This window comes from Hylaeus volcanicus, chromosome 6 (assembly GCF_026283585.1).
Source record: "Hylaeus volcanicus isolate JK05 chromosome 6, UHH_iyHylVolc1.0_haploid, whole genome shotgun sequence".
Taxonomy (NCBI): Eukaryota; Metazoa; Arthropoda; class Insecta; order Hymenoptera; family Colletidae; genus Hylaeus; species Hylaeus volcanicus.
In genome coordinates, this window is record NC_071981.1 from 15,147,776 (window position 1) to 15,175,143 (window position 27,368).

Sequence of the window (27,368 nt, forward strand, 5' to 3'; positions counted from 1 at the left end):
TCTCCCCAGTGGAATCTCCCTGGCAACTGTTGCGATCTAACGAATCCGAGAGGGAAGGCGACGGAGGGACGAGAGCGGCGATTAATCAATCCTCCAAAACGAGCAACGAAGGCCGGAGCCGAGCAAGAAAAAATCGACGTTTTCATCGAAACCGCGCGAAAAAGAGAAAAAAAGATCGCGACGGAAAAGCTCGAAATGGAGCGATTGGAAAAGTCGGAGAAAGATGAAGCGATCGATACGAGGCGAGGATTTTTGATCGAGAGATCGGAAAAAATACGAACGCGCCGAGCTATTAAAAGAATCGAACGAGAGTTCGATTCGCCTTGCGAACGACGCGTGTGGATGACACAGGCAGTCAACGTGCGTTAACACCTGAAACTTGTCTTGAAATAAAAGGAACTCCGTTTCTTTTAACGTTCGGAGTAAAATAGGTTCCTTAACCCTTTGCACTCGAGAGGTGAGTCTGAGTCACCATTAGGTGACACGCAGCAAATCTATCAGCAATAATGATTCTTTAGATTTAATTTCTTTGGAACTCGAAGTATCGATAAAATGATTGTCGGCGAGGTAAAGGTGACCTTATTCTCAAATCTAGATAGCTTAGAATTTATGGTAATAGAATGCTAAGAAACATCTCGAGTTGCTAGCAGATACCAGAAAAAAAGGCCTCGAATGCAAAGGGTTAATAGGTTTCTTGAATTCCTCAACCCTTTCGACCCTCTTGTCTTTTATTTAAATTCTATCCGTTCCTTTTTTAAAAATTAAGTGTATCAACTTAGAATTAGCTATAAATCAAAGCCTGTCGCCAGTAAATAAACAGTTTTTGCCTGGTAGGTATAATTGCGATTACCGCCTTATTTTTCAATTATTCTCGGTGAATGTATGATTCTGAATCTGCTCTTGTACTAGATTTAAATAACCAGTAGCTTTCATTCTGCCATCAATGAACTTGATTTCGGTCTTCCCATTATGCCCGATGGCTGCCCATAACATCACAGATCCTCCACCACATTGACGGCGACTTAAAATTCTTGCTTCTTTTCGTAAATCGTGAAAATAATATTTCCAACCACCAGGTCCATCTAAATTCATTTTCTTTTCATCAGTAAAAAGCACTTTCCGCCATTTTTTATTCCACTGTAGATAATTAAGAGCAAAATCAAGTCGACGCTGTTTATGTACTATCGACAAAGGTGGTTTAACAGCTGTGCCTTTTGTATAACTCTTTTTACAGTCTTTACAGATACCTTTAACCCACATTCTACAAAAATTTGCCCAAATGTAAGCGCTGAATTTGATGCACAGCTTAAAACTGCTCTTTTATCTCTTAAAGTAAGGGTTGATTGTCTTTCGGATCTCTTCTTTTTTCCATAATCTTTTGGATTATTTAAAAAATTACGAATTACACACCTACTTCTTTTCATTTTTAGTGACGTTTATTTTTAATTCTCTCCTTTTGCTCTTCTTCGAAAGATTTCTATTTTCTCCTATTCAGTTAGAACTTTACCACGTGGCACGATTTTAGTTTTAATCTCCGGTTAGTTTAGTTTTAAGTCTCCGGTTGACTCGAGGAGATCCTCGGCTGGGAAATGGTCCGGTTGTTACGGACATTTGCAATCGGAGATACTCAGGTGTTGCGGACAAGCGGCAGGCCACGGCTGAGCAGACTGCTACACGGATGCACGAAGCCGACGGAAAGGAGCAAGGCGAAGGAAGACGGTGGTAATGGTGAAACTATCTTGGGGTTATGCTCCGGTCACTGACATCCAGCCGTGACGCTATATTCTCTTCTCCTGGACACCGACGTTGCCCTCTGACAGGCTTGCGTCTGCGGATCGCTGGCCTCTCTTTCACGGTCCCGGCTCGCGCGCTGACTCCTTCCAGCCCTGCGGTACCCCGATTGGGCAACGAGATGGGCATCTGTACGAGGAAAAATGCGGGATTCGTGGAAACTGTAGACGCCTGGGAACTTTCTGCCTAATTGTTTCTTTTTTTTTTCTTTTTTCTTGATTTGCAACGGGAACGCGCGGATCGAGTTGTACTTTTAATTGGCGTTGGGTCTGGATCACGATCGATGCTCTGACGGAAAATTTTGGCCCAATTATTAGAATAAATACGAGGCTATGGGATCCTCGTAACGAGTAATAGCGTTCGTGCCTTGCAGGTATCCGGTATATATTTAATTCGCTACGTTTTCGACCTCGACGTCAGTCCTCCGTGGTAAATTAATTGTTCGAGAAAATGTATATTTGATGGTAGTATTTTGATATTTTTTTAAAAATTGTTTCAACGAACATAAACATTCCTCTGAGCCCATTTCTCGAGGACGTATATATACGCCATTCGCAGTCAAAACGTTAATTGGCTTCAGAAAATGAGTTGTTTTATGAAAATAGTTATTGCTTTCAATTGGCCACGTTAAAACAATTGCATTCATAAGTACACCATCCTATTTTGACGGCAATCAATTATCCGCGATCGTGTACACTAGTACAATTAACAGGTTGATCGCCACGTCACCCATTTTTAAGTGACAGGACTTTTCACCAAGGAATTAAATAAATTACTTCTGAAGGTGAGATGTTAAAGAAAATAAGTCTTTATAAGATTCATGAATTTGGCGAAATTACAAAAATAAGTACCACTTTAAATTCAACAAAAATAATTTTCAGTCGTATCAAAACAAAGTGTCAGGCTTGTATAAATTTTCACGAGTTGTTTGGCAGTCAACGTGTTAATATCCCTCCAAGAACGTCGATAGACATACAACGCCTAAAAGTTACGATAGAAAATCATTTGCCAATTATCTTCAGAAATTTTTACGCAGTTTTCATCTCTAGATTAGTGTATAATATTATTTAAATTTTCTTTTCATCAACAGCTTAGAATATTTTACAACTTCAGATTTTTTCCATATAAACGTCCATCTTCTTGGAGGTAACGGATTAATTCTCTGTTAATTAATTTTAGATTGATAGATCTGTAACGAGCTCTGAGGTATGTTTAAGTTACCATTAGATGCACTTATAGGGTGGATGCAAGTACTGTACAGCATAAACTATGGTAATCGGTTTAGTGGCCCTCGCTCACGGTCGATCACGTAGGTATGTATTTAGTAAAGTACATGTAACGACGAGATTACAACTGGTTCTGGCACGCGGAAACGGAACGACTACATCGTTTTTACTTGTCATTAGTTCTGTTGAGAAACACTGATGCAACCATCCAGATTCAGATGCAATTTTCTCAATTGATCTTATTATCTTATTTTGTTATATCGATCCAATATTTGAATAGTCAGTTTTATATCACATCCATCATATATTTTTCCAAAAAATCATGCGTGCAATATTCGCTATCTCGTTGCTACTTGGGCAATTGGTGGACCCAAAAAGAATATATTCCGCTTCACAGTACAATAATCAACTATCAGTACTATCAACTATCAAACTTTCCGTTTTATTTTAATAGTTCTCTTCTGCAACTATCACCACTACTTTTTATTAAACATGTAACGAATTTCTTCGACGAATCGATTTATTAGATCCAGCTAGGAAAAATGTTTATAACAATTGTAGAATACAAATTATAGATAACAATTGACACGCATGAACTAACGAAAAATTTGAAACGCTTGATTCAACGACGATTAAAACTATAAATTTTGTCTGCGTCGATATAAATATTTAGCAAATGTGATAAAAACGTGTAAACCGCTACGTCGTACCGAATACCACCGATTGAATTTAGTTTGCATGGAATGCGGCCTGGCGCTAATTTACACTTCGCACTAAATGGAATTATTGATTCGCGTTAAATGCAGCCCGGTGTCAATTTGTACTGCCGTTCGAAAATCGAATCTCGCACTACTCGAAACGGTATTAATCGCGGTCCGAATACATTTATAAATATCTGATAAATTATCCAACACGTGCAGCTACATTTTAACAATTTAGTACAGAAATTATCGATTTTTCTGGCACGGATATCTACATATTCGCGCATCGATCGGTGACAATCGATTATTCATAATCACGTATAAATACGAAATTCTTCTAGAAATTGATTGATTCTGTAATCTAGAGCCTTTGTTAGTATACAAAATTGTATATCACGTAAAATTATATTACAGAAATATTAAAATTTAATCTGGAGTACTTTTAGTTTTCGATTGATTTATAAATGATAATTCTAATGTTTTCAAATTCGCTCGATTTCTATATACTGACGATCCAAAGATATACACTACCATAAACAATCTTCACAGTTTGTTTTTAATAAGGAATCATCGCAATCGATTTATAAGATAGTCTTTAGTGAATAAATTAACCTCGTTTTAATCTAAAAAATGATGCAATAATGCGTAACTGTTTATTTCAATTTTTAGTTTCTTTTTTGTTTTTTAATTAATTTTCCTAATTAACTTGTTTCTTGCTGAACATTATCGCAATATTTTAAACCAAGGTTACCAAGCCCTCGACTTTATAAATAGAATAGCGCGATATTTTAATGCCGCGATAGCTCTCTTATTGAACGCGATATTTTAATAACGCATAGCTTCCTTATCGAGGAAATGCAACATAAATTCCTACGTTTATTGTGTTTCGTGGGTATCTATATCATATTACAACTCTGTATCGTAATTACTAGACGGCATATGCTTATGCAAACTCGTTTTTTTTATAGATATAGAAATTAAATTTAAATTGAAGTATTTCTTATCTTCTCAACGAAGTAACATGTATTTTGTACTTGATATTTTATGTATATTTTATGTATATTTATTTATTTGTTATTTCATGTATATTTATTTATTATTTTATGCATATTTGATATTTGTGCACATTCTCGTGCACACTCATGTACTTTCATTTGGCATAAATGCATGAATTTAATAATTACGAATTTATATTGTCCTGTTTATAATTAAATTTAGTAACTCTTAAGGGTGCAAAATAATAATGCTTCGAATATATGTGTATTTACAACAAGAGGTAATAGAATTATTTAAGTTATGAAAAGAAAGAAACAATGAACAAATTATGTCCTCATAAATTTCCCTACATGTTCACTTGCCATAAATACATAAACATCCGCAGTCCAATCATCGTACATCAAGTTACTTTTCACTATAATTTCAAAACTTAAAGCATCGAATCTCGCAATATTTTTTGACACGCTTCTCCCGTATTATACATGTTACGTCGAAAGATTCTCCCGTTAATAACGACGATGACAATAATTCTCATCCAAAAACCAATTAAGAAAGTTGCTCCCCGTCGAGTTGCATCCCCGCCCCATTAAAATATTTACAACGCGGACGAAATCTAACGGTAAATATCACGCGTCTTTTCAATTCTGTTTCAGACGAACCGTGAACAATGGTAGTTCGAGTGCCGTCTCGAGGGAAAAAGGAAGAAAGAGTCCAAAGTAGGATGAACCGCGAACGGTGGTCTTGATTCCTCGACCGTCATCGCTGAGTGCAGCTTCGGAGTTCTCTGCGCTCTTCGCCTCTTTCTTCCTTCGTTCTCCTCCCTGGCACCCTATTTTCCTGCAGCTTCTAATGGCTCTCGAGGGTCCCTGTCTTATCGGTAACCCGTTTCCTCGAATCTTCTCTCATCGAGGAATCAGCAGCTCTACTTTCCAGCGGTCCTCTCCCAACGACCCAGCAACGCGATTCAACCATTCGAAGAAAGAGGAACACTAGGGGGCAGGGGGGACAACGATCGCACAAAAATCGAACGTCACGGACGGGCCTGACTCTTTGCTCTACCCGTACTTTGCCCTTTGGGTGAGCAAAGTTTCAGGTGTGTCTGTGGCAGTCTACCGTCGTGGACGTTGCGAACACGAATAAAGATGCTCGAGGTACCCGTTCGTCCTGTATCTTGGAATGAAATTGCGGAGTCTAATTCTGTGGTAGAGTACAATGAATCTATAGTGAATCTATAAACAATCGTTTGGGAAAATGGATGGTCATTCTTCGTGCGATCTGTTATTTTAAAAGCTCTCACGGAAGCGAGTGGCCACGACAGTACTCTTACGCCTGAAATTTGCTTTTTACCTAGGCCTGTACTCTCTTGCTTGGAGAAAATAAAGGTGAGCAAAGTTTCAGGTGTGTGAGTGCGTTGGAATCAACAAGTACGCCTGGATAACGGAACAACGACGAAACAGAACGTCGAATAAAAGAAATATTACCCTGCGCTAAGCCCTTTCCACCAGACGTCACAGAATTTATAATATATAGATGCGATAGTTTATTGTAACGTATAAATACAAAGTCCAATTTCACGTTCCAACGTATGTAATTCCTTGTGAATCGAATCAAATTATATTAATCGTAAGCATTAATGTTTAAGCAACCCTATGTATCACCCTATGCCTCTTCCATCAAACGTCAACAAATTTCAGTTATTTTACTCGTAATTCTAAAGCTTTGATACGATATACTAAACGTAATTATTCATTGTAATGTATGAATGCAAAGTCCGACTTCGCATTCTAAAATACATGTGTAATTGCTTGTACATCAAATAAAATTTTATTGACTGCGCATTGAAAAATTGAAGTCTCATTACGGACAGCGACTGTTTAACTAAACGCTTGCTTTTATAAATTATAGCCGAAGCAATAGAATGTAAGCAAAAATTCGTTTCATTTTTTTTTTTTTTTATAGATCTCGATATAGATTTATACCAAACTGATCATTGGACAGCATAAACAGTTTGAATGCTATTCGTTAAGTAAAGTGTCGCGTAACCAGCGCGTAAGTAATTAATATGCAAAGACAGTTTTTCCTTCCACGCAGTTTTATCGGTATTACGATGTATACTGTTCGCGTTATACGAAGTAATATGAAACTCGCGCTTTGGAAAATTCTCGTAACCGCAGGAGATGCGTTCAAGAATCAGTCTAAGATTAGCAATGACGTTAGACGGGTCTTGGAAAGGCTAATAAATCAAATCGTGCATTAGGATCTGGTTTCCGTCAGGATCAGGCTTCCCTGTACGTGTATAAATCAATAACAATGTGGTCGAAGCCAATGTAATTGAGAGTATGTAACTTTATACTTGAAAGTCAATAAGATACTACATGTACGCGTCGAAGCGAACAAATACGAGGAGTTTTGGTTAACAGTTTTAAATAACTTTAATCCCTCCGATATTTACTTTTATCCCTCTCAGAATATATAATGTGGCACATAGCGTAATTGTAAATATAAACGAACTGTCAGATAAATATATTTAACAAGGAATTTAATATAATATATAGTTTAATTGTGTAAATATTTATTTTACCCCTCAAGATAATGAATATATTACGTACAATAAAATGTAACTCTATCTATTTTTATTGATTCAGTCTAGTTTTCAAATGAATGGAACGAATAGGTATAACAGTCAATTAATAATTCTTGCTTATTCTTTCTACTTCGATTGGTCGAGTATTCTAATTATATTCGAATTATTTCATTAGACGTAGATTTTTCAAATTATCAAACATTTGCACTGCGAATAAATTAAGGGTGCATTAGTATAGTTAAGTGGATTAGTACTAGTGGCGCCATCAGTGATAAAACGCCCAAGTTTGTAGTAAAAATTAGTTACCACTACTCCTACTAGATGGCTCCACTAACCAAAGTTACTTTATCAACTGCTGCATTAAATAACTATTCATACAATTGATAAATTTGATATATTAACTTTTATCATTTTATTATTTCATACATTTATTATTTTATTTAAGATGAAGCTACTTTTAGGGAAAATACGTTTACGTTTATTGCAAATAGTGATTAGAGGTTCGGAGTCTGAACTTGTAGACCAGAATACATATATAAAATCAAATAAATGGTTAAACAATATATTGAATACATTGTAGTGTTACGAAGCAAAGAATAGTAAATAAAAAATAATTGCTATAAAAACAGCGGAAACAATTTTCGGTACAAACTTGGACATTTTATCATTGATGGCGCTACTAACTAAAGAGTTGATAATTACTACTGTATTAAATAACTATTCATAAAAACGATAAATTTGGCATATAATTGATATATTGTAGTGTTATAAAGTAAAAAATTGCATTAATCATGCATTTATGAAAAATAAAGAATACTTGATTGAAATGAATCAGTGGTGCCATCTTATAGAAACAGTGAGAACTATTTTCACTACAAACTTGGGCGTTTTATCACCGATGGCGCCACTGATATTTATTTATTTATTTATTTATTTATTTAAAATGCGTAACTTATTATACAACGTTATTGCACTACTACTTACTTATTACTAGCTTATTTCCATTCTTCTTATCATCGTCTTACATGACTCCTGCATTATTTTAAAACTATTTGCAGTATCTCTTACTTCTCATCTATTGGGGCTCGCTGGCCCCATTTTAGCTCGGGTACCTCGGGGTTGCTAAGCTCGTACTGTAGCTACAAATACCGCTACAGCCCCTGAGGGGGATCAAAAGGCTTACTTTGCACCACAAAGTGATTACAAAATTAAAAAATTCTCACTGATATTAAAATCCACTTTACTAGTCAGTGGTTTACACCACGGCTTTGCCAAGTACAAAAACACTAGTACCACTAGTAGTAACCAGTATCCAAGGGAATTTTCCGAGAATATAATTACTAGAAACATTTTAATTACTACCATAGGAATCTTTTCTGATCAACGAGCAGCGAGAATCCTTAACTGTTATCAGCCCTCTGGTAGAAACCGGGAGGTATCACTGTAAATTCGATATATGATCGGAAATCTTCTAATACGCCACTTTAAAGTGCAGTGTCATCAGTGCGCAGTGTAACGAAAAATTAACCGCCTGCCAAGGTTTAATATATTTATCAAAACAAAACACATTTATTTAAAAGAACCAAGTATGTCGGGAGGAGCACTTTTTGGAAATAATGCATCACGCGGTACTTCGAAAAATTTGGTGGAATTCAAAGCTGGGAAAATGACCATGAAAGAGAAAATGGTTTATCCAGACACACGTAAAGGCCAGCTGTACGTTTATCAATCTGACGATTCATTGATGCATTTCTGTTGGAAAGATCGTACGACAGGATTTGTTGAAGATGTAAATTTTTTAATACCGTTCTGTTTTATTGAAATGCTAAATTAATGCAAAATTGCATGTACCTTTGAATTCGTATGATCCTTTTAAATTTACAAACGTCCTTCTAAACGCTTTTCCGTTTCTTCTGTAGGACTTAATTATTTTTCCTGATGATTGTGAATTTAAACACGTTCCTCAATGCAAAACTGGAAGGGTATATCTTTTAAGATTTAAGTCATCTAACAAAAAGTTTTTTGTTTGGCTTCAGGTGAGACAAATTTTACATAATGAATTATGACTCCATTGTTACTCTACTATACGTTCATCGGTAAATTTCGAAAAATTCATGTGTTACTTAATAACTGGATAAACGTTTTGTTATTTTGTAGGATCTTAAGACAGATAAAGATGAGGAATATTGTAGAAAAATTAATGAAGTTCTTAATAATCCACCAACTCCTGGGTCACAAAGAAGTGGCAATGCAAACCCAGAGAGAGACTTTCAAAATATATTAAATAATATGTCCCAACAGCAACTAATGCAGCTGTTTGGTGGAGTAGGTCAAATTGGTGGTCTAGGTAGTTTACTGGGTACAATGAATAGACCTCATAGCGGACAGACCACGAACAGTACTTCTGCAACAACTAGATCTGCTCGAGCTCTTACACACCCTCGACTTACTGCATCTCACTTTAATGTTCCAAATCATCGACACCTGCAGCATCCTCGCATTACTATAAATCCTGTTGGACCTACGCCACAAACAGTGTCCTTACCAGCATCTGCTAATGATACTCCGAAACCTAATGGTAAGTAAATTTATTACATAAATAACGTGTTCAGACTCATATAATAAGTCTTTATGTAGGAGATAATAAGCAATCAACAACAACACCAGCTCCATCAACACCTGGAGCAACAACAAGTACGAACAACAAAATACGACTTAGTGATCTACAAACCTTTCTATCAAAAATTCCAACATCAACAGAAACAGAATCTGTAGTTCAGGTAATATCTTATATTCTTTAAATAGTTATATTTAACATATATTATTATTTCTAAATTTTCAGCTTGTTGAACACGTTTTCAATATATAACTGCTTCATTAAAAATGTTGTTGTAAGTGATTGAACACTATGCAGAATAACGTATAGCATTGTTATGTGAAACATTTATTTTTTCATATATATAAACGCAATACTAATAACATTAATATTTCTTATAAAATAAAATGTTATTTGTGTAATGAATAAATACATATGTTTAAATCGTTCAACAACATTCTTAATGTTTATAAATATGTTTTGAGTTTAAAATACTATTAAATTTATAAAATCAATATTCATTTTGTTTATTCTTGATTAATATGATCACAAATGTCTTGTATATGTCATTTCAATGTTATTATAAATCATAATTAGGTAGAAAAACAATTTCATTGTCATAATCATTTTGATAAGATAACAGACTTCCCATGTATAATCTTTTTTCAAGACTCTAATCTTGTAATATAATCTGTAAATTTTCATCTTTTTTTAACACATATTATGATTTTACGTAAAGTAGTTCTTTAATAGCTATATTACTATATAAATTAAAAGAAAAACGTAAAATGATATATATTTCTTATATAATCTAAAGTTTTAGATATTTCGCAATATTTCATTCAATACACTAGTTTGCTAAAACAAGTTATCTATTTTTTTGTTAATATATCTTTTTTTGCAGTCCTTATCATTATCAGGAATTGAATGGGTATTCTTGATAGTACACTGGGAGTGTCAGTCAAACTTGTTGAAACCATGACAGTTCTACAACTTTTTAAATAGCTGTGCAAGCAAAAGCCAATCCCTGTGTTTTCTACATTAAAAATAATGAGATCGTAATTACTTACAAGGAAAGCAATGTTACTATCTAACAGATATTGCATGGTCATCTAAATATCAATTCCTTTTCATAGCCTTAACTTTTTAGTTTACTTTCTTGTTTTTTTCATTGTGTCATAATATTATTGAAAATATCATTATGAATAATTACACGCCAAAATCATAAAAAATGGCATAATATCGTTTTAAGTTTGAAACTTTAGCTTTGTAATATTATACAAATTTTATTCCCGTGCTAAACTCAGTGGTATCCAACAGTAATTTAACTATACCTATTATAGAATCAAAGGTAGAAGCATGGTTTTCTCATTTTTTAATACTGTTTTCTACTCGAACTTTACCTGGCTGTCGGAGACTCTGGCTCTGCTGAGCAGTTGGGGAAGTTTCTCTGGGATTATTTGTTGTTTTCGGCCACCTACAGCACAGCTTATTGTCCGGCAGAGGGGCGTAGCAACTGAGCTGACCAATGCCATCCCTGCGGCGATCTCTGCATCGGAAAGCTTGGAGCGTGCAATGAGCCCGCACTTGCCACCAGGGGACCACCTGTGTACCACGCTATTGTCTCCCCAGTTCTCCCAGGCGCTATCAATGTTCTGGTCTGCTTTGCAGTCAGGCCAGGCGGGACCCGTCATCCGTCAATTTGGCTTGGGACCGGATGCCGTTGATGCCGCTACCAGTGGAAACATTGAAGAGTTCGTCACTGCTCTTGAATCTGAAGCTCAGACTGGTCAAGAACAAACACAACAAGGGCAAGAGGACAATAATACGAAACAAGCTTCGCCGACATCTAGTCCCGATAAGAAAGATGACGACGAAGGAATGGCTTTAGATTAAGAACAAAATTTAATGCATCTGATTTCATCTATATTTTCATTTAGAAGGTATGCAACATGTATTACATTATAATCACGTATGTGTAATAAATACTTCCTTAAAGAATAATGTACTTTATTGCGATTCAAAAATATTTTCAAATAGTCCTTTGAAATGTAAATGTAAGAAATTATTTAAGTATTGAAATATTCCTAAATTTGTACAATAATAAAGAGTTAACCCTTTAGTTGTGGCGCTCTCCAACTGAAAAATGATCGCTCTATGTGGCAACGCCGTATAGCAACAGTTGATCGCTGTGATGAGAAGCACCAATAATGAGTAAAACCAGGACCGCAATGGTAATTTATGCACCCTAAAACGATGCCCACTGATGGAGGGAATATGAATGAGACCAAATGTGACATTTATAACAAAAATGTACTTAACACGCATTATTTATAATAAATGTTACAGTGATATCTCAATTCATGATGTATACCATATTTGATACAAACAATACATTTGTGCACATGAACATTTTTAAGTCCTATAGTATGTCCTATAGTATATAGAGATGGCAAAATTGTATTCTAATAAGGACAATGATACATCAATTTATTCGGGACTGATAGAATGATAAAAGTATTTTCTAACATTATTAAATGGTATTTCTTATTTCTTTTTAAATATTTAAATAAACATCTTTTTTCTAGTGGAATTTTATATTATTGTATTCTAATCTATGTTACCTCGTAAAACAAACCATTATTAAAAATAGTACGGTATGGAAAATACTGAGATATACAACTTAATGACTTTAAAATAAAATATAACATATCTAACGTTTCAAACTCGGAATAGTAGATCGATCATTCATCAAAGCGATCAATACGATTTCTATACAAATTTCGCATCTTTCACAAAAACCAATTCACATTTATTAATCTTTGTCTTTTTACCTTTCGAACGTTGTTGCATAATGACAATAATAACATATTGTTTTCCAATACTTAAATAAAAAATAAATTTTTATTATCAATTTCATTTGTTATAAAACTGTATGGTGAAACTGTAATCATACTTTCCCTTATAAGGTAAGAATTCAATCCCAGAAATTTTGATTTAAATTAAACTTTATGTGAATATAGAATAAAATTACAAAGAACGATTTTGAAGGAGTGGAATTAGTTTTTATAGTTTTTACATTTTTTCGACATAACTTTTTAACGAAATAAAGTAAAAATGGCTGAGTGTTTTATGTTGTATTGTATTACTGAAAAATTTCTATAAACTTATTGTTATTTGAAATTCCATAACGTCCGAGCTAGAAAAAATCTCTTGTTCAGACTACAGAACGTTATATTTAGTCACATTTAAAACGCAACGGCCTACACCCCATTCGTCTGCTTTCGTCTTTGTAATCCATAAGATTTTAAACCATAACCACGCTAAGACGTTAAATTCTTTATGCATCATTAGATGCTGAAATTGTAACAATCTAAAATATCCAGAAGCGCAAACTAATTGTAGTACATAGTGAGTAATTTGAAATAAATATTTCTATTAAATATATTTAATTATTTACATAAATATTATTCTATTGTTTTGAACTGAGATTCTGAAGAGCTATGAAAATACTTAATTAAAAACACTAATAATATTAAGTATATACTGTTTTTTGTACCATATATAGGTTCACTACAGCAAAGCAATAGTTTTAAATGTATTCAATGGATAGCCATTTGCCATGCATTCTCACTGGATTAATCTTCTACAGTTTTGGGTTAAAATGGTGCTATGATTATGCTAAGTATTGGGTGTCTCTGAGACCTAGAGATGATTTAAATATGACAAAAGGATTGGTGTTCATAGAGAAATGTGAGAAGCTGTTAAATAGACATCCGATAGAGGGAAGTTTGAAATTGATCGCAACTGCCATAGGTCTAGCCAGTACAATAACTGGTGGTTTGGAACAAGTTGGTACGGTCTCTCCAAAGGTTGTACTAGCTACGATCTACCTTTTTTTTGCATTCTCTGGTCTTGTAGATATTTTGAATTTTTATTTCCCTCACAATGTAAGCGATGGATTAGTTAAACTGGCACTTTGTCAAAGCTTTTTCATGGAAGGATTCCTTTTCTTATGGGAAAGCATAGGGAACAATGCCGTAATCAATTTAATTTTAGCTTTTATAGTGTGGGCAACATCTCTAGCCATTATTTTAGAGCTTGTTTGGCCTGAATTAAAGCTTTTCAGAGCCTGTACCACATTACTTCATGGCAGTTGGATAGCACACATGGTACGTTTGAACCACACAGCATCATTTTTACCAGGAAGCATTGCTCTGGTATTTTCTTGGCATGTTGCTGCTGCATCAGCTGTAACATTGTCTGTAGTAGCAGCGACAAGAAGCTGTGCACCTGAATTTACATAATTATACATTGTGTATAAATTATTTTATTAAACATTTTTGTAATTTATAATGTGTAATTCATTTAAAAATTGATTATACAGATAAGCATAAATTTCGTGAAATCCCAAAATTAATAATCTTTAAAAACACAGTAATAAAATAATTATTATAAATGTTATGTTATTTTCACTTTTTAATTTTTATTTCCACGTATATTATAATATTACTAGATAGTAGTTCTGAAATTCCTTGTAATACCAACGACCACAGTCATGGACAGGACCCTAGCTACTCAATCACGTATTTCAAATTACAATCTCCATTCCATTGATCTGGTCACGTTAACTTTATTACTCACAGTCTGAACTTATAGATTGAAGTGTTATAAAACAAAGAATCGTATTAATTATACATTTATGAAAAATAAAGAATAATTAATTAAAAGATATCAGTGGCGCTATCTTACAGTAAAAGTTGGAACTATTTTCACTACAAACTTGGGCGTTTCCCCACCGATGGTGCCACTAACCGAGTCGATACATATGGCAGCATTGAATAATTATTTATATAAATGATACATTTGACATATTAACTAATATATTGTAGTGCTAAAACTATATTATTCGAAGTATGTAATTGCTAACTGTACATCACCAGTAGGGGTCAGGTGACATTATCAATTGCATACCAAGTAATATGAGCCAATGGCTGCAATCTTCCTCGTTTAAAAGTAAATGAAAATATGGATATATAACTTGGAATTGGAATCATCTGTACTATATAAAGCGTAATGAACAATTTCTTATATAGATATCTTATTCGTTTCTATTTCTCGTTTCAAAAAATATAATTTTTGAAATGACGGAAATCCTTTAAATTGCGTCTGCACTTTCTCTGGTTTACTTTCTTTTGATTAATTTAAAACAATTTAAAAAACCCACTACTGTATGTATCCATACATGCGGATGCGCTTCACATTTTAGTTGGTTGAAACGGTCATTCCGCTTGAGATTTTCCACGTTTACGCGACTGCTCTCGGGAGTTTTGAAATTTTTGATTGTATAAACTAACTCGTTCAATGTATCAAGCGTGCATGATTTTTTTAAGACCACTCACGAACTATAACGTTGTATTGTACTTCTATTGAAAATCGAGTGCTAGTCGCTGGGAACACTGCTGGATAATATAATCACATCTGAAAAAAGGTGTTCTTCACTTTCATAATATTTGAGTTGAATTGTGTGATTTTCATAAATCTTAAATTATTATTACACATGTGTCGGTAAAAACGGTATAAATTGCGCTATCTAGCGGTGACAAAAGGAACTATTAGAGGACAAGCTTAAGCATTTTCCCGATAGAAGTCCTGATCAAACTCTAAAAATTAGTATGGTACTTTCACCGCTAGATGGTTGTTAATTTGAGCGAAAATACCGGGAATCCCGGACTGAAACTGTGATAGTTTAAACATTTTAAAAAGAATGTTAGTTCTATATAAAATAAGAAATGTAGACGGTACGGGAGAAACGTGTTTTGGAAGTACTCACACAGCCATACGAATTCCAAAACTGTATTCAATGATATACAAAATGATCACAGTCAAAACACAAAGAGGGAGAATGGATTATCTTTTTAATATTGTAAAGATCATTTTCTTTGTATGCCGTCCAATATCGATCGCAGTTTTTCGTTCTTCCGGTGTCTCCAAGCAAAGGTTCGCGAGTGACACTTAAAAAAAGAAAAATAGTTTGTTTTCCAAATCTTCCTCGCCACATTGCTTCCAAGCAAATTATACAGGGTGTCCCAAAAGTCGGGGAGGAGCCGGAAATGGGGGGTAGCTGAGACGATTCTGAACAACAATTTCCTTTGCAAAAATGTCGGATGGGGCTTCGTTAAGGAGGTATTAAGCGAAAACCTCGACCAATCAGAGCGCGCGTAGACCGTTCGAGCGGCCGCGGTAGCGAAGGCTACGCGCTGGCGGCCGCGCTTGTACGCGAACAAGTGACTCGACGTGCATCGAAGGACATTGACGCTGCCGCCTAGCGCGTAGCCTTCGCTACCGCGGCCGGTCGAACGGTCTACGCGCGCTCTGATTGGTCGGGGTTTTCTCTTAATATCTCCTTAACGAAGCCCCATCCGACATTTTTGCAAAGGAAATTGTTGTTCAGAATCGTCTCAGCTACACCCCATTTCCGGCTCCTCCCCGACTTTTGGGACACCCTGTATACTCCATATAATCTCTCTGATTGTACCAAATAACTCTGGAACAGGATCAATTTTCTACTTATGCCACGAATGCAACTGTTTTTTTCAAGATAACATTTCATCGCAATCAAATTCTAAGTTGTCACTCTCTACAATTAAAGTTGCTTGGAAACGATCGTCCCTTAATAACGACCCGCGTAATTGATCAATTATCTCTAATATTGACCCACAGAGTCGGTTTAAAAACAGACGAGCCGTAGTTTGCCGACCCCCAGGGTCCAAGCGATAGAATCTTTTCGAAGATAATCCATTATGCATCGCGACGCGTCGCGCGGCGACACATTCTACTCTGTTTTATTCGGATCGATCGGGCGCGTACCGATGGAGAAGGGCTGGCCGTGTAAATGTTCTCTCGCTGCGGCAGAGAAGGGATTCGCGCGAGCCGCACGGAGGATCGAAGAGGGGAGACGCCTAGCTACCCTCGATTATGGAAGAAAGAGGGCGACCTCGAAGCCCTTCGTACCCGTTTCGCTCGATGCGTCGGTTGCTCGCGTTTGCTCGCGTCAGTCGCGTCAACGATGGGCTCGACTCGACCTACGTGTTCGAATTGTCTGATTCGTTGAAGACACTGTGTTCACGCGGGACTGGCGAGAGGTGCGCGTAGAAAGCACACGACACGCGTGTTCCCACAACGAGATCAGCTAACGCCGAGGTAAACGCATGGTGTACGCGTGTGCGCGGTCATGGTGCGATCGCGTGGACATCAACGCTCGAAGGGGTTGCAATTCGAGTATAGTAGAGCTCCGTTTATAGGAACAAAATTATGCTTAGCTTCTGGTGTAGGAATTTGCAGTAGACGTGAAGGTTTCAGGGGGTTGGAATTCGAGTACGGTAGAACCTCGTTTATACGAATACAATCATGCTCAGCCTTGATATAGGAACTCAAAGCTGAGCTTAGTACCCCTTAGCCCCCTGTAGCTGAGTCCTGTACCCTTTAACCCCTCGTAACAACTTCTATCAAACCATGGTCAAGCGTGGAGGTCTATGGTGAAAGTATTACTGATAGTGGACCTCTACTATCTAAACTATTCCGTTATCAGAACTGCCTTGTCCCAAGATAAGCGAGGTTCTACTGTAATTCGTTTTCGCCATTTAGGCGAAAGTCATTCACCGTGGACGAAAGTCTGCGCAGAATCGAGTACCGTTCCAGTATCGTTCGCACACCAGACACGTCGATTTTCCTTGAAGTTTGATCCGCATTGCGCATTCATTCGATAGGCGCATCGCGCAACGGTATCTCGTCCCGTTGTCGCCATCGTCGTTGTCCACTTTCTTCGGTTTCTTCTTCTTTCGTCTCTGCCAACACCTTCGCCACCTTTCCACGGTATTCCGTTTGGTATGTACGCATTCTTTACTCTGTTCCCGTCGGGTCGCTCGATAATGGCACTTTTTCCACGCGACTCGGGATCGATTCATATCTGACGCGGTCCCGACGAGTCGGTATTCCGTGTCTGAACGATTTTAAGTCCCTCGTTGCATCGGGCCTGAGAGCGGGGACGAGTGCAGGAGAAGTTGAAGGAGATGACGATGACGACGACGACGAGAGAGTGAGAGAAGAAAGTTTCCTATTTTTTGGGTCGCCCTGTAGCATGCACAGTGGGGGGGGGGGGGGGGGGCCGAGAAAGTATAGTTTTTTTTTTTTAAGATAATTGCTTGTACAGAAGCAATGCATTGGCATGATGTACGCGTTTTAGTGCTTCGTTATAGATAGAAATAACAGGTTGACTCCGAAAGATTAATAATTTTATGTTTAAAAATAGTACGAGAGGAAAGAAACTTTCGTAGTGTAAACATTTCCACAGTCTTCTGCGATGTATTTCGTAATAGTACATTGTGTCACGGACGTAAACAGATGTTGTTCAAGCTATCTTCGAGAGTCAAACGGGGTTCAGCCGATAAGTCACGAGAAGAGCAACAAAAAGATTCATTTTTATGTCCCAAGAGTTTATGAATCAGACTTGAGTGCTTAGCACCAAAACTACCGAGGTTAACATATACGTATTTATCATACACAAAAGTATATCTTTGTAATTGGAGGGAGGAGGAGCAAACTAAGTTGTCAATACAATTCATTTTCTGTTATAATACTTGCCTATAAAAATTCCATATAAATTATAATAAAGCATTGTTGATAGTTGAGCACTTTTAAGAAGAAGTTTATACTTATAGTGCATGGGTAAAATTGACTGGCTTGGTAGTTTTAGTGTTAAACAGTGAGAAAATGTATTATATATAGAATTTATATTTGCTGGCATACAGTCAGTCTCATAAATATTCGTATCCTCTATGCTTATTGAAGAAATTTGTTTAAATTAAATGGTAGGTTTGATGTTCGATGATTCATATTTATGATGAAAAATTCATTTGGTAATATCAAAATTATTATTCAATTTAGTTAAACTTCTTCGATAGACATGGAGGGTACCAGTATTTATGGGATTGATTGTATATGGAAAAACAAGGAAAAGGCCAGTCATTAACCGAAAATCAAGTCGAAAGTAAACAGAAACGAATGGGATGAATAATGAACTACGGAAATGTATACCTTAATGTACTACTTCTCGGTCATTTGGAAAAAATTGAGCGTGTAAATATACTTGTTTGGTCCACTGCACGTTACGGGAGGGGTAGAAAAAGTGAAAGAGAAAGTCGCAGCTGGTGAGATACATGAAATAGGATACGGTTTCACCGATGCGGGATGCAAATTCGAGGAAAGCCACGCGAATCTGCGGTGGTCAGAGCCGAAACTCTTCGTTTCATCGATCCGAAGCCAGTTTATACGTTTGTCACGCACACGCAGCTGAAGGTCCCATGGGGGAAATGATTATCGTCTATTTCAAATCCATTCAAAAATTCAGATTTTAGTGCGTTACACTTTAGGGAAAGCTGTGAGATTGTAGAATAATAAGAGGGCAAAATTAGAAGAGTTCAGAAAAATTGAGGAACGAAGTATCTCGTACTTCTTCAATGGAGAGATGGTCAAAATCAAATTAGGTACCTTGACTAGTTGTTTACAAAGGCTCTGTATTCTCTCCAATAAAAATTAACAACACACCACTCCACTCATTGCATACTAGAGCAGTAATTGTTTTATAATTACTTTGTGATTGCTTTTGCGATCGTCATTTGTAATTGTCAGATTACCCATCAGTCGTACACTGTACTTGTAGTCTGCAACAATCAATCGGTAATTTGTAATCTTCCAGAACTAATCGTGTTTGGTTATTTATAAATAATCATAGTTAATAATTTACTGTCATTTACCGCAGATTTTATGCGTTTGTGGTTCACGTAAATATGAAGAACATATAAAGCATTTATAGAGAATGAAACATTAATCATATTAATTTATATTCAACATAGATTTTGTATATTAACCTCAGGTCGTGAATAAATTAAAACCGCTATCCGTCGAGCACTCATTAATTATTAATTACGATTAACGATTACCAAGTGCCCGGTAATTACATTTTGCCCGACACTGACACATTACACTGTGCATTTATTATAGCGAAACGATACTAAAATGCTAACACTTTTCACACGATAGGCGACTCTCAGTCGCCACTGTGGTTTACGCGCCAACTCGAGTATCGAGAATACTCCCACGACCTGACGTAGGACTTTTCCCATATCTCAACAAAGAATTAATATTAATTTGGGAGGGAAGATTAATTAATGAATTATTGCTAATCTTTAATATTGGATTTGTATTTATTAGTAGATAAAATTTGTTTTTCATAATTAATAACTGATCATTAGAAAAAAATGTCTGAATTTTTACCAAAATCTGTCACCTATTCGTTAAACCTTTGCACTCGAGGCCCTTTCTTCTGTTATCTATCACCAACTCGAGATGCTTTCCTAGCATTCTATTGTCACGAATGCAAGATTGACTTCGAAAATGAGATCTCTAATTTGAGATTTGAGAATTAGATCACCCTTGTCTCGCCGACAATCATTTTATCGACACTTCGAGTTCCAAAGAAATTGAACCTAAACAAACGTTATTGCTGGTTGATTTGGTGCGTGAAACCAAGTGTCGACCGAGAGTCACGTCTCGAGTGGAAAGGGTTAAAACAGAAATAATAGAAAAAAGTCTGCATCAGGCCATAGCGACTAGCTTTCTGAAAAGAACGTGACTTGGATCGTATTTGTAATTTGATCAATTCTAGAGATTTTCTTCTCAAAATTTGACTCGACCTTCTTCAATTGTGTATCTTTCGAGAAGTCTACCTTCCCCTTCCAAAAAGATCGATTTTTAAAGAAATTTTAGTTCCGTTCCCCCATCTAATATCGTCTATAACTCGTCGAATATTCGAAAAATCAAGTTTCCAACCAAACGATTAATTTTCGTAAATGGAATCAATTACCGTTTCAATAAAATGTAACCGTCGTTCGTACGGTACGAAGCGCGAGTCCGTATCGCGCGCAAGGGATGTCGATAAAAATGTAAAAGTGGTAGCGGCAGACTACTTGGCGGCTGGGGTTAAAGCTGCGGTAGATCTAGGTGGTGGCGGTGGCGATGGCGATGGCGATGTCGGTGGCGTGGGTGATAGGGGCGACGCGTTTTGTCCCACTGTGCGACGGTAGAAAGAAAGAGACTAACAACTAGACGATAGCACGGAAAGGGAGAGCGCAGGTACACGTATCTGCCTATATAGTTAAGGAGTAACTACGGGCATATACGTCGCCACGGAGGACGACGGTTGCTACGATATCGATCCCACGCAATATCGCGTTGTTCCCAGTAGTGTTCCCGCAGGCGTCGCGACGCTAAGCGTCCTCGTGTCTCTCCATTCGCCGGTGTCCGTGGAACGGATCGCTTGAATCCGCCGTTGGTCGAGCGTCGGTCGTAATTGGCCGTCGATTGGAAGCGATCGACGCGAGTTTTCCGAGTCGGGACACCGTTCTCCGGGGGTTTCGAGGCAAGGAAAAGGACGGACGGGGGAGGTGTGGCCGCGTAATGGACCGATAACGAAACGAAACGAAACGATCACAATAAATATTCTTTTATTTTCTTGCAGACGGTAGCCGACGATTCTGTATGTGTATCGTTCGATCCTCGGTGAAAATGTGGGGAAGGGCGAGCATGGCGGCCGTGATGGTCCTTCTCTTGTCGTGCTCGTGGACGCTCGGCGTCGTTCACGGAGAAGGTACGTTTTCTTCGTGTTTGGAAACATTTGTTTTTCTTAAATAAAAGAGCAGTGGAACGGGACCGGGGAGGACGCGAATTTTTTAACGCGTGTATGGTCGATAGGAAATCTGACGGAGGTCGGTTCGACCGACACGGAAGCGGAGGGTATTTTGGAGCGCGCGACTGTGTGGCTGTGGAGCCAACGGGACAAAGACGCTGGTTGGGGGAACGATACGCATCGCGTCCTGTTGGTCCTTCGGCTGGCTAACCTCTCGCGGGAGGACAACGTCGCTCCTCCGGCGCCGTTCGAGTTGCAGCTGAGCAGCAAACAGATGGAGCTCGAAATTGTGTTGCTACTTTGGAGGTAAAGTTTAAGTGAAAGTTGGTGTTCTCGCAATTAAATTGATTACCGAACTTGCGATGGTTGACCGCGAAGAGAACGACAGAGAAGTCGGGTTTAGATCTTTGTTGCATAATAATCTGGCAGGGTGAAAGAAGTTCAGTCCTTTTAGTTTCTATAATAAAAATTGAATCATTGCCACATGCTTGCCTATAAGCTCATACAATATATATGAATTTTTAAACCGCTATGGGCCAGTGTAACTTTCAGATCACTTGCTAATATATCGATATTTCGTCAAATAATTTTAGTTCTTTCTTTTTTATAAGATGTCTATAAGATATTTATAAGATACATAGGTCTTAATAATCCATGAATAGAAACGATTTCTACGAAATATAATTACGTCTTATAATGTCGATTCTCGACGAAGCCCGAACGGATGACCATCGAATAAATTTCCTCAGGCACAGAGAGATCGGTTTCTCTCCGGTGAGATTGGCGCGCTACACCCTCGCCTTGAACGCTATGTGTACGGATCCGAGACAGTTTCACGGTCACGACCTGATCGGAACGCTCCAGCATCACGAGCCACCTACGGATTACGAGTTCGCCCTAACAACGCTGGCTGCGTGCAACGCGCAGGGTCACGTGCGAAGGAGACAGATACGTCGGTTGATGGACATCGCAAACGATGCTCAGGATCACAACGTCGGTGAGCGACGCGCTCGTTTTGCAAAAAGTCGCAACAACGAACGTCGGCTAAGCGGATAGTTTTTATTTTCTTACCAATTTCGTGGCAAATTTTCGTAATTGTTTTGTAGTTGAAGAACTCGTTATAAACTTTTGAAATTTGGTAGATTTATCTTTATTTATACACGTACAGAGTTCTCTAAAATATTTCATTGTCTTGCTCAATTTGTTTGCAAGTTTCGTACGTCCTAATGGCTCGAACTAATGAAAACTGATTTTGTTCTATTCGCTACGAGTGTGTTTATATTTATAGTTTGAATCAGGAAAAAAAGGATTAAAAGAAATTCGACAGAATGGGCGACATTTGAAACTTAAATATTCGATTTCTCGCCGTGGAGCAATTCATCAAATTAACCCTTAGAAGCCTGATTTTCTGAATTAAATTGAAAAAGATATCAATGTATTTATTTCAGTAGCCAGATAAAGGGAAAACTAGTAAAAAGAAATCACAATACATACTTTATATATTTATTTCGTAAAAAGCAGGTATGAATTTTGATAAAAAGAAACTAATTGTAAGTGTACGATTTGTATTAAAAGTTCGGTATCAAATTTGAAACTTAGGGCATTTAAGGGTTAAAGTAACAATGTATTAGGAGGGCCAGAAAGTAATGTCATTTTGCGAATTTCAATACTTGTTTATTATTCATCAGCTCGTTGATTTTTATCGATCTGGCATTGAAAGTTTGGACACTAGATGGCAAAAGATTGACGATAACGATAACGATAACGATAACGATAACGATAACGATAACGATAACGATAACGATAACGATAACGATAACGATAACGGTTACATAATTGATTAAAAATAAAAACTTATTACTTTATTTGTTTGAATTTAATGTAAAAGAAACGACATCACTTTCTAGCCTCTTCAGAATTAAAGAATCCTATGAACTGTATTTGATCGAAGTGTTATTTTTCTGACACTCGTCCTTTTTCAGATACTGTCGCAATGGTGATCCTAGCCCTGAAGTGTATCGTCCAAGACCACAAACATCGAAACCTCCACCATTTCCTGCGCAAACCGTCGATTGGTTTGGCGCAGCAGCAAAGACTCGACGGTAGCTTTGGAGATCTTCGGACGACGGCTTTGGTGATGCAGGCTCTCGAGGAAGCGGAGAACGAGCCAGCCGATAGCTGGAACCGATCAGCTGCACTGGTGTGGCTGTCGAGTCAACAGCGACCCGATGGTTCCTTCGGCGGAGATATTCGTGCAACCGCGGAGGCTGTCCTTGGAGTCACTCCTCGAAGTTTGGCGAGCATCAGGATCCTCGACTGTGGCCAAGGACTCAGCGATACCTCGCCACCGCGACTCACCATCGCAACCACCACTACCTCCACCAGTAATGGTAACGGTAATGGTGAGTGTTTGACTTGGAAGAAGCTGAAAGAGGTACGACACTGTAACGACCCTCCAAAAAGATGTTTGTAAAGACTCTTTCTGAAGAGACTGTACCTTGAATCGTTCTCAAATTCTCATTATGCTTTATTGGACAACCCTTTGAGTGCCAAGGAGCGACATATCGCTGCTCGAAGCTGTAATTGCTGTAACTCATTAAGAAATCAATTTTCCTTTGCGAAAAAGAAAACAAAAAAAAATGTACAGACTTCGAAGGAAGTCTAACATGTTTTTAGTATCGTGTAAAAATTTCATGAACCTTAAAACGAAATTGACCGATATGTACATTTTTGTTCACAGTCATGCATCTTTGCTTAAAATTGTCTGGTATTTCTCTGATATGTATGAAAATTTCCTCTGGCACTCAAAGGGTTAAAGGGAGAAAACTTGGTGTCGGAATATCATCGACAATGGGGAAAAAGAACTGGTGGCAGCTTTGTGACCAGAGGGTGTAGTTCAGAACAAAAAACCCAGAAACTTCTCAAACTAGATACCTATAAGATGCGTCCCTCTTGATAAATGCAAAAATAATCGATTTTTCAAAAGGTTTTACAGTGTCATGTCCCCTTGAGCCTTGAATTTCGCACGTCGTTGGCTTGTTATAAGTAAAATTATCCTTAACACGTTGATCGCAACGTCACCCATACATGGTCGACAGTGCTTTTTAACCGACATGTATGAATATTTCTTTTTTTTTTCACTACAAACTATCAACCAAAACAAAATTAATTCTGAAAGTTACCTGCCAATGAAAATGAATTTGAACGAAATACTTAAACTTCGATGGAGTTACAAAAATAAGTACCGCAGTAAATGTTTGATTATGTAGTTTCCAATGGTTCGTAATCGAAATTTAATCACAGTAAAAATTTTCGGAAGTATTAGTCTGGCGGTCAACACGTCAACCCTTTCAGACCTGGCATCCACAATTGAGGACAAAAAATTAAACAATTACCGACACTATCGTTTCGGGCGAATGTCTTTATGCACACGAAGGAATAGTTTTCCTCGAAAACTACACTACTAGAATTTTTTTTTCTTATTCTTTCCATAATAATTTTAGCCCAAGTTAGTCTTAAAAATTAAATTATGTTGATACGAGAAAAAGAAATAATTCAGGTCTGAAAGGGTTAATCTACAGACTGTACTGTATCTTCTTGAGAACCTTTTGACATGTTTACGCAGAGTCGACGATCACGAGCAACCATAACGAAGCCGTATCGTCGGTATCCGGGAATAACGCGAGTAACGAAAGTGTGAGTAGCGACGCCAGCAACGGAAACAATGGGATCAACGGAAACAGAGGAAACAGTGTTGGGAACGCGGTGAATTCCAGCAACACGGACAACGGCGTGGTCGTTGGAACCACTGCGCCGGTGATAGTGAACGTTTCGTACACTCTGTGGGTCGGCAGTCACGTTAACGAGACGTACAATCTGACCGTGAACGCGCCTAAAAACGAGAGATTTTACGAGGTGATGCTTCTTGCCGCAGAAATGTCGCCGCACTTTCAGTTCGTGGCATCCGAATGGCCAAACGGACATTACGTTCACACGATAGCCGGTTACAAGGAGGAGCCGATGTCCTATCACTACTGGCTCCTTTACCGGCTCCCTTTGCCACCTGATCCATCCTCGCCCCCTGGTAATCAGTTGGTTGCCCCTGGAGGTACGTACGGGAGCGATTCTTAACGACACAGCGAACGAACAGCATCGTGGGCACAAAGAACAATTTCTTTTTCTTATAATCTATATTAATATTATAAAGAGGTCAAGTTTGTTTATTTGTTTGTTTGTATGTAGGGGATAATCTCCGAAACTACTGAATCGATTTTAGACATTTTTTCAGTAATCGAAAGCTACACTGTCTCTAAGCAACACAGGTTACGTTTTATTTCGTTAAAAATACGTTTTCAGTTTGAAATCTAAAGATTCGTACGTCAAGTCGGAAGAAAAGCGTTGCTTGTTTTTTTCTTTTTTTTTTTTTATAAATATTATGTTCATGTCCCCAGGTATTTTTCAAATATCATTCCAAGTTGCTGTTTGTTCGCCGTGTTCCGTCGTGCGATGTCGAATCGTGGTCTAAGGAGGAAATGTTTCAGGCGTCGACGATCTGCAAATCAGCGATGGCGATCATTATCTCTTTTGGTATAAGAAACTATGAAGAGCAACGAACCGTCGACGACTAGTCGAAACAGTTTGAGAAATAGACGAAGAAATGGATCGTGCGAAAGCAAAAACTGTGAGAATCGAAGAGGGAGAGTTAAAAAACGATGAAAAAACGAAAAAATGCCTAGTTACTCGAAATCAATAAAAATGGAAGCTCACTCTTATTCACTGCCACCGCTAAGCGCGTACGGCAAACGTACAACGACATTTTCCAGGATTAATTTCGCATGAGTTCGCACGTGCGCCAAGTTACTTAGGAAGATGCCGAAGAAGTAGAGCTGGCAGTGACGTTTTTGGAACTCTGCTCTAATGGCCGATTAGACTTAGTCGGTAAAAAAAAGAAAAAAGAGAAAAAAAAATGATAAAAAAAAAATGTAAACTAAAAGCGCGACACATCCTAATACGTGTACCGATAACTCGACTGACGTATGGCGATAACGATAACCATGCGTATTCGTAAATCATAAACTTAAGCTAAATAACGGCATAACATTTTCTATGAAACTGCAATGCACAACCACATTGTACCTACTCAACCGATATGGCGATGATCATGTCGATGATCAACGTATCAATTGATATTTAATAAATCCCATATCTCTATGTATTAGCTGACCTACCCCCTAAGTCTTGATATCTTGCTACGCGTGTTGCTTTACAATCACCGAATCCCAGTTGCTACGTGAAACCAAGTTCAAGCTTCGCCGCGATGCGTATATCAAAATTTCATCCGGAAACGAATGCGTTTCGATCGACGATTTTTCATGATTTGCCTAACGTCGCAATGTACAGTATCCTTGGTTTTTTGAAATTAATAAAGTGTACAATTACGAACTAGATTTCACTTATCTTGTTCATTTTTAGTTGCGACGTCCACGCCGACAAAAGGTAGAGAGAGCGTGATCTTCTTAACGATCGATGATCGTTGGATACAGGTTTGTAGTTGTGCTATATGATGAAACAAATATAATTTTAATTCATAGGCGATGTAGTTTGGAAAAGATTTATTAAACTATTTTTGAAGTATCGAATCCTCTTCGGTAGGATATTTTATAACATTAAACGTATCATAAGGAGAAGGGGCTATCGAAGAATTGTTTTTGCAAAAATTATTTAGTAG

At 37.5% G+C, this 27,368-nt stretch overlaps 3 protein-coding genes and 1 long non-coding RNA gene across 12 annotated transcripts in view; all 4 read left to right on the forward strand.

Annotated features, from left to right (window-relative positions):
• Positions 1-7,282, forward strand: part of LOC128878818 (uncharacterized) — a 74,385-nt gene extending 67,103 nt beyond the window's left edge. Inside the window, exon 5 of one of the 2 annotated variants that reach the window (XR_008457496.1) lies at positions 5,368-7,282. This is a non-coding gene — a long non-coding RNA (uncharacterized LOC128878818). Of the gene's footprint in view, positions 1-9 lie in introns of both variants that reach the window. The other variant, XR_008457495.1, reaches the window with a different exon arrangement.
• A 1,486-nt stretch (positions 7,283-8,768) lies between these two features.
• LOC128878372 (proteasomal ubiquitin receptor ADRM1) lies at positions 8,769-12,254 on the forward strand. 2 transcript variants are annotated; one of them, XM_054126512.1, is made up of 6 exons: positions 8,769-9,087; positions 9,218-9,334; positions 9,456-9,876; positions 9,936-10,078; positions 11,398-11,837; positions 12,018-12,254. In XM_054126512.1, the coding sequence occupies exons 1-5, from the start codon at positions 8,887-8,889 to the stop codon at positions 11,788-11,790; spliced, it is 1,275 nt and encodes a 424-aa protein (XP_053982487.1). In that variant the 5' UTR covers positions 8,769-8,886; the 3' UTR covers positions 11,791-11,837; positions 12,018-12,254. The 2 variants fall into 2 exon arrangements, with proteins under 2 accessions (XP_053982487.1, XP_053982488.1); XM_054126513.1 differs by having other exon boundaries at positions 8,770-9,087; positions 11,566-11,837.
• Positions 12,255-12,398: 144 nt separating this feature from the next.
• LOC128878373 (transmembrane protein 45B-like) lies at positions 12,399-14,532 on the forward strand. The gene is made up of 2 exons (XM_054126514.1): positions 12,399-13,305; positions 13,463-14,532. Exon 2 carries the CDS (start codon positions 13,491-13,493, stop codon positions 14,199-14,201), a length of 711 nt encoding a protein of 236 aa, XP_053982489.1. The 5' UTR covers positions 12,399-13,305; positions 13,463-13,490; the 3' UTR covers positions 14,202-14,532.
• A 2,341-nt stretch (positions 14,533-16,873) lies between these two features.
• Positions 16,874-27,087, forward strand: LOC128878331 (uncharacterized protein CG3556). Of its 7 annotated transcripts, none has more exons than XM_054126450.1 (8): positions 16,874-17,097; positions 20,950-21,398; positions 21,473-21,601; positions 21,706-21,946; positions 22,390-22,637; positions 23,623-24,042; positions 25,266-25,748; positions 26,182-27,087. In XM_054126450.1, exons 3-8 carry the CDS (start codon positions 21,493-21,495, stop codon positions 26,241-26,243), a joined length of 1,563 nt encoding a protein of 520 aa, XP_053982425.1. In that variant the 5' UTR covers positions 16,874-17,097; positions 20,950-21,398; positions 21,473-21,492; the 3' UTR covers positions 26,244-27,087. The 7 variants fall into 7 exon arrangements, with proteins under 7 accessions (XP_053982425.1, XP_053982424.1, XP_053982428.1 ...); XM_054126449.1 differs by having other exon boundaries at positions 20,956-21,398; XM_054126453.1 differs by having other exon boundaries at positions 21,197-21,398.
• Positions 27,088-27,368: the final 281 nt, after the last annotated feature.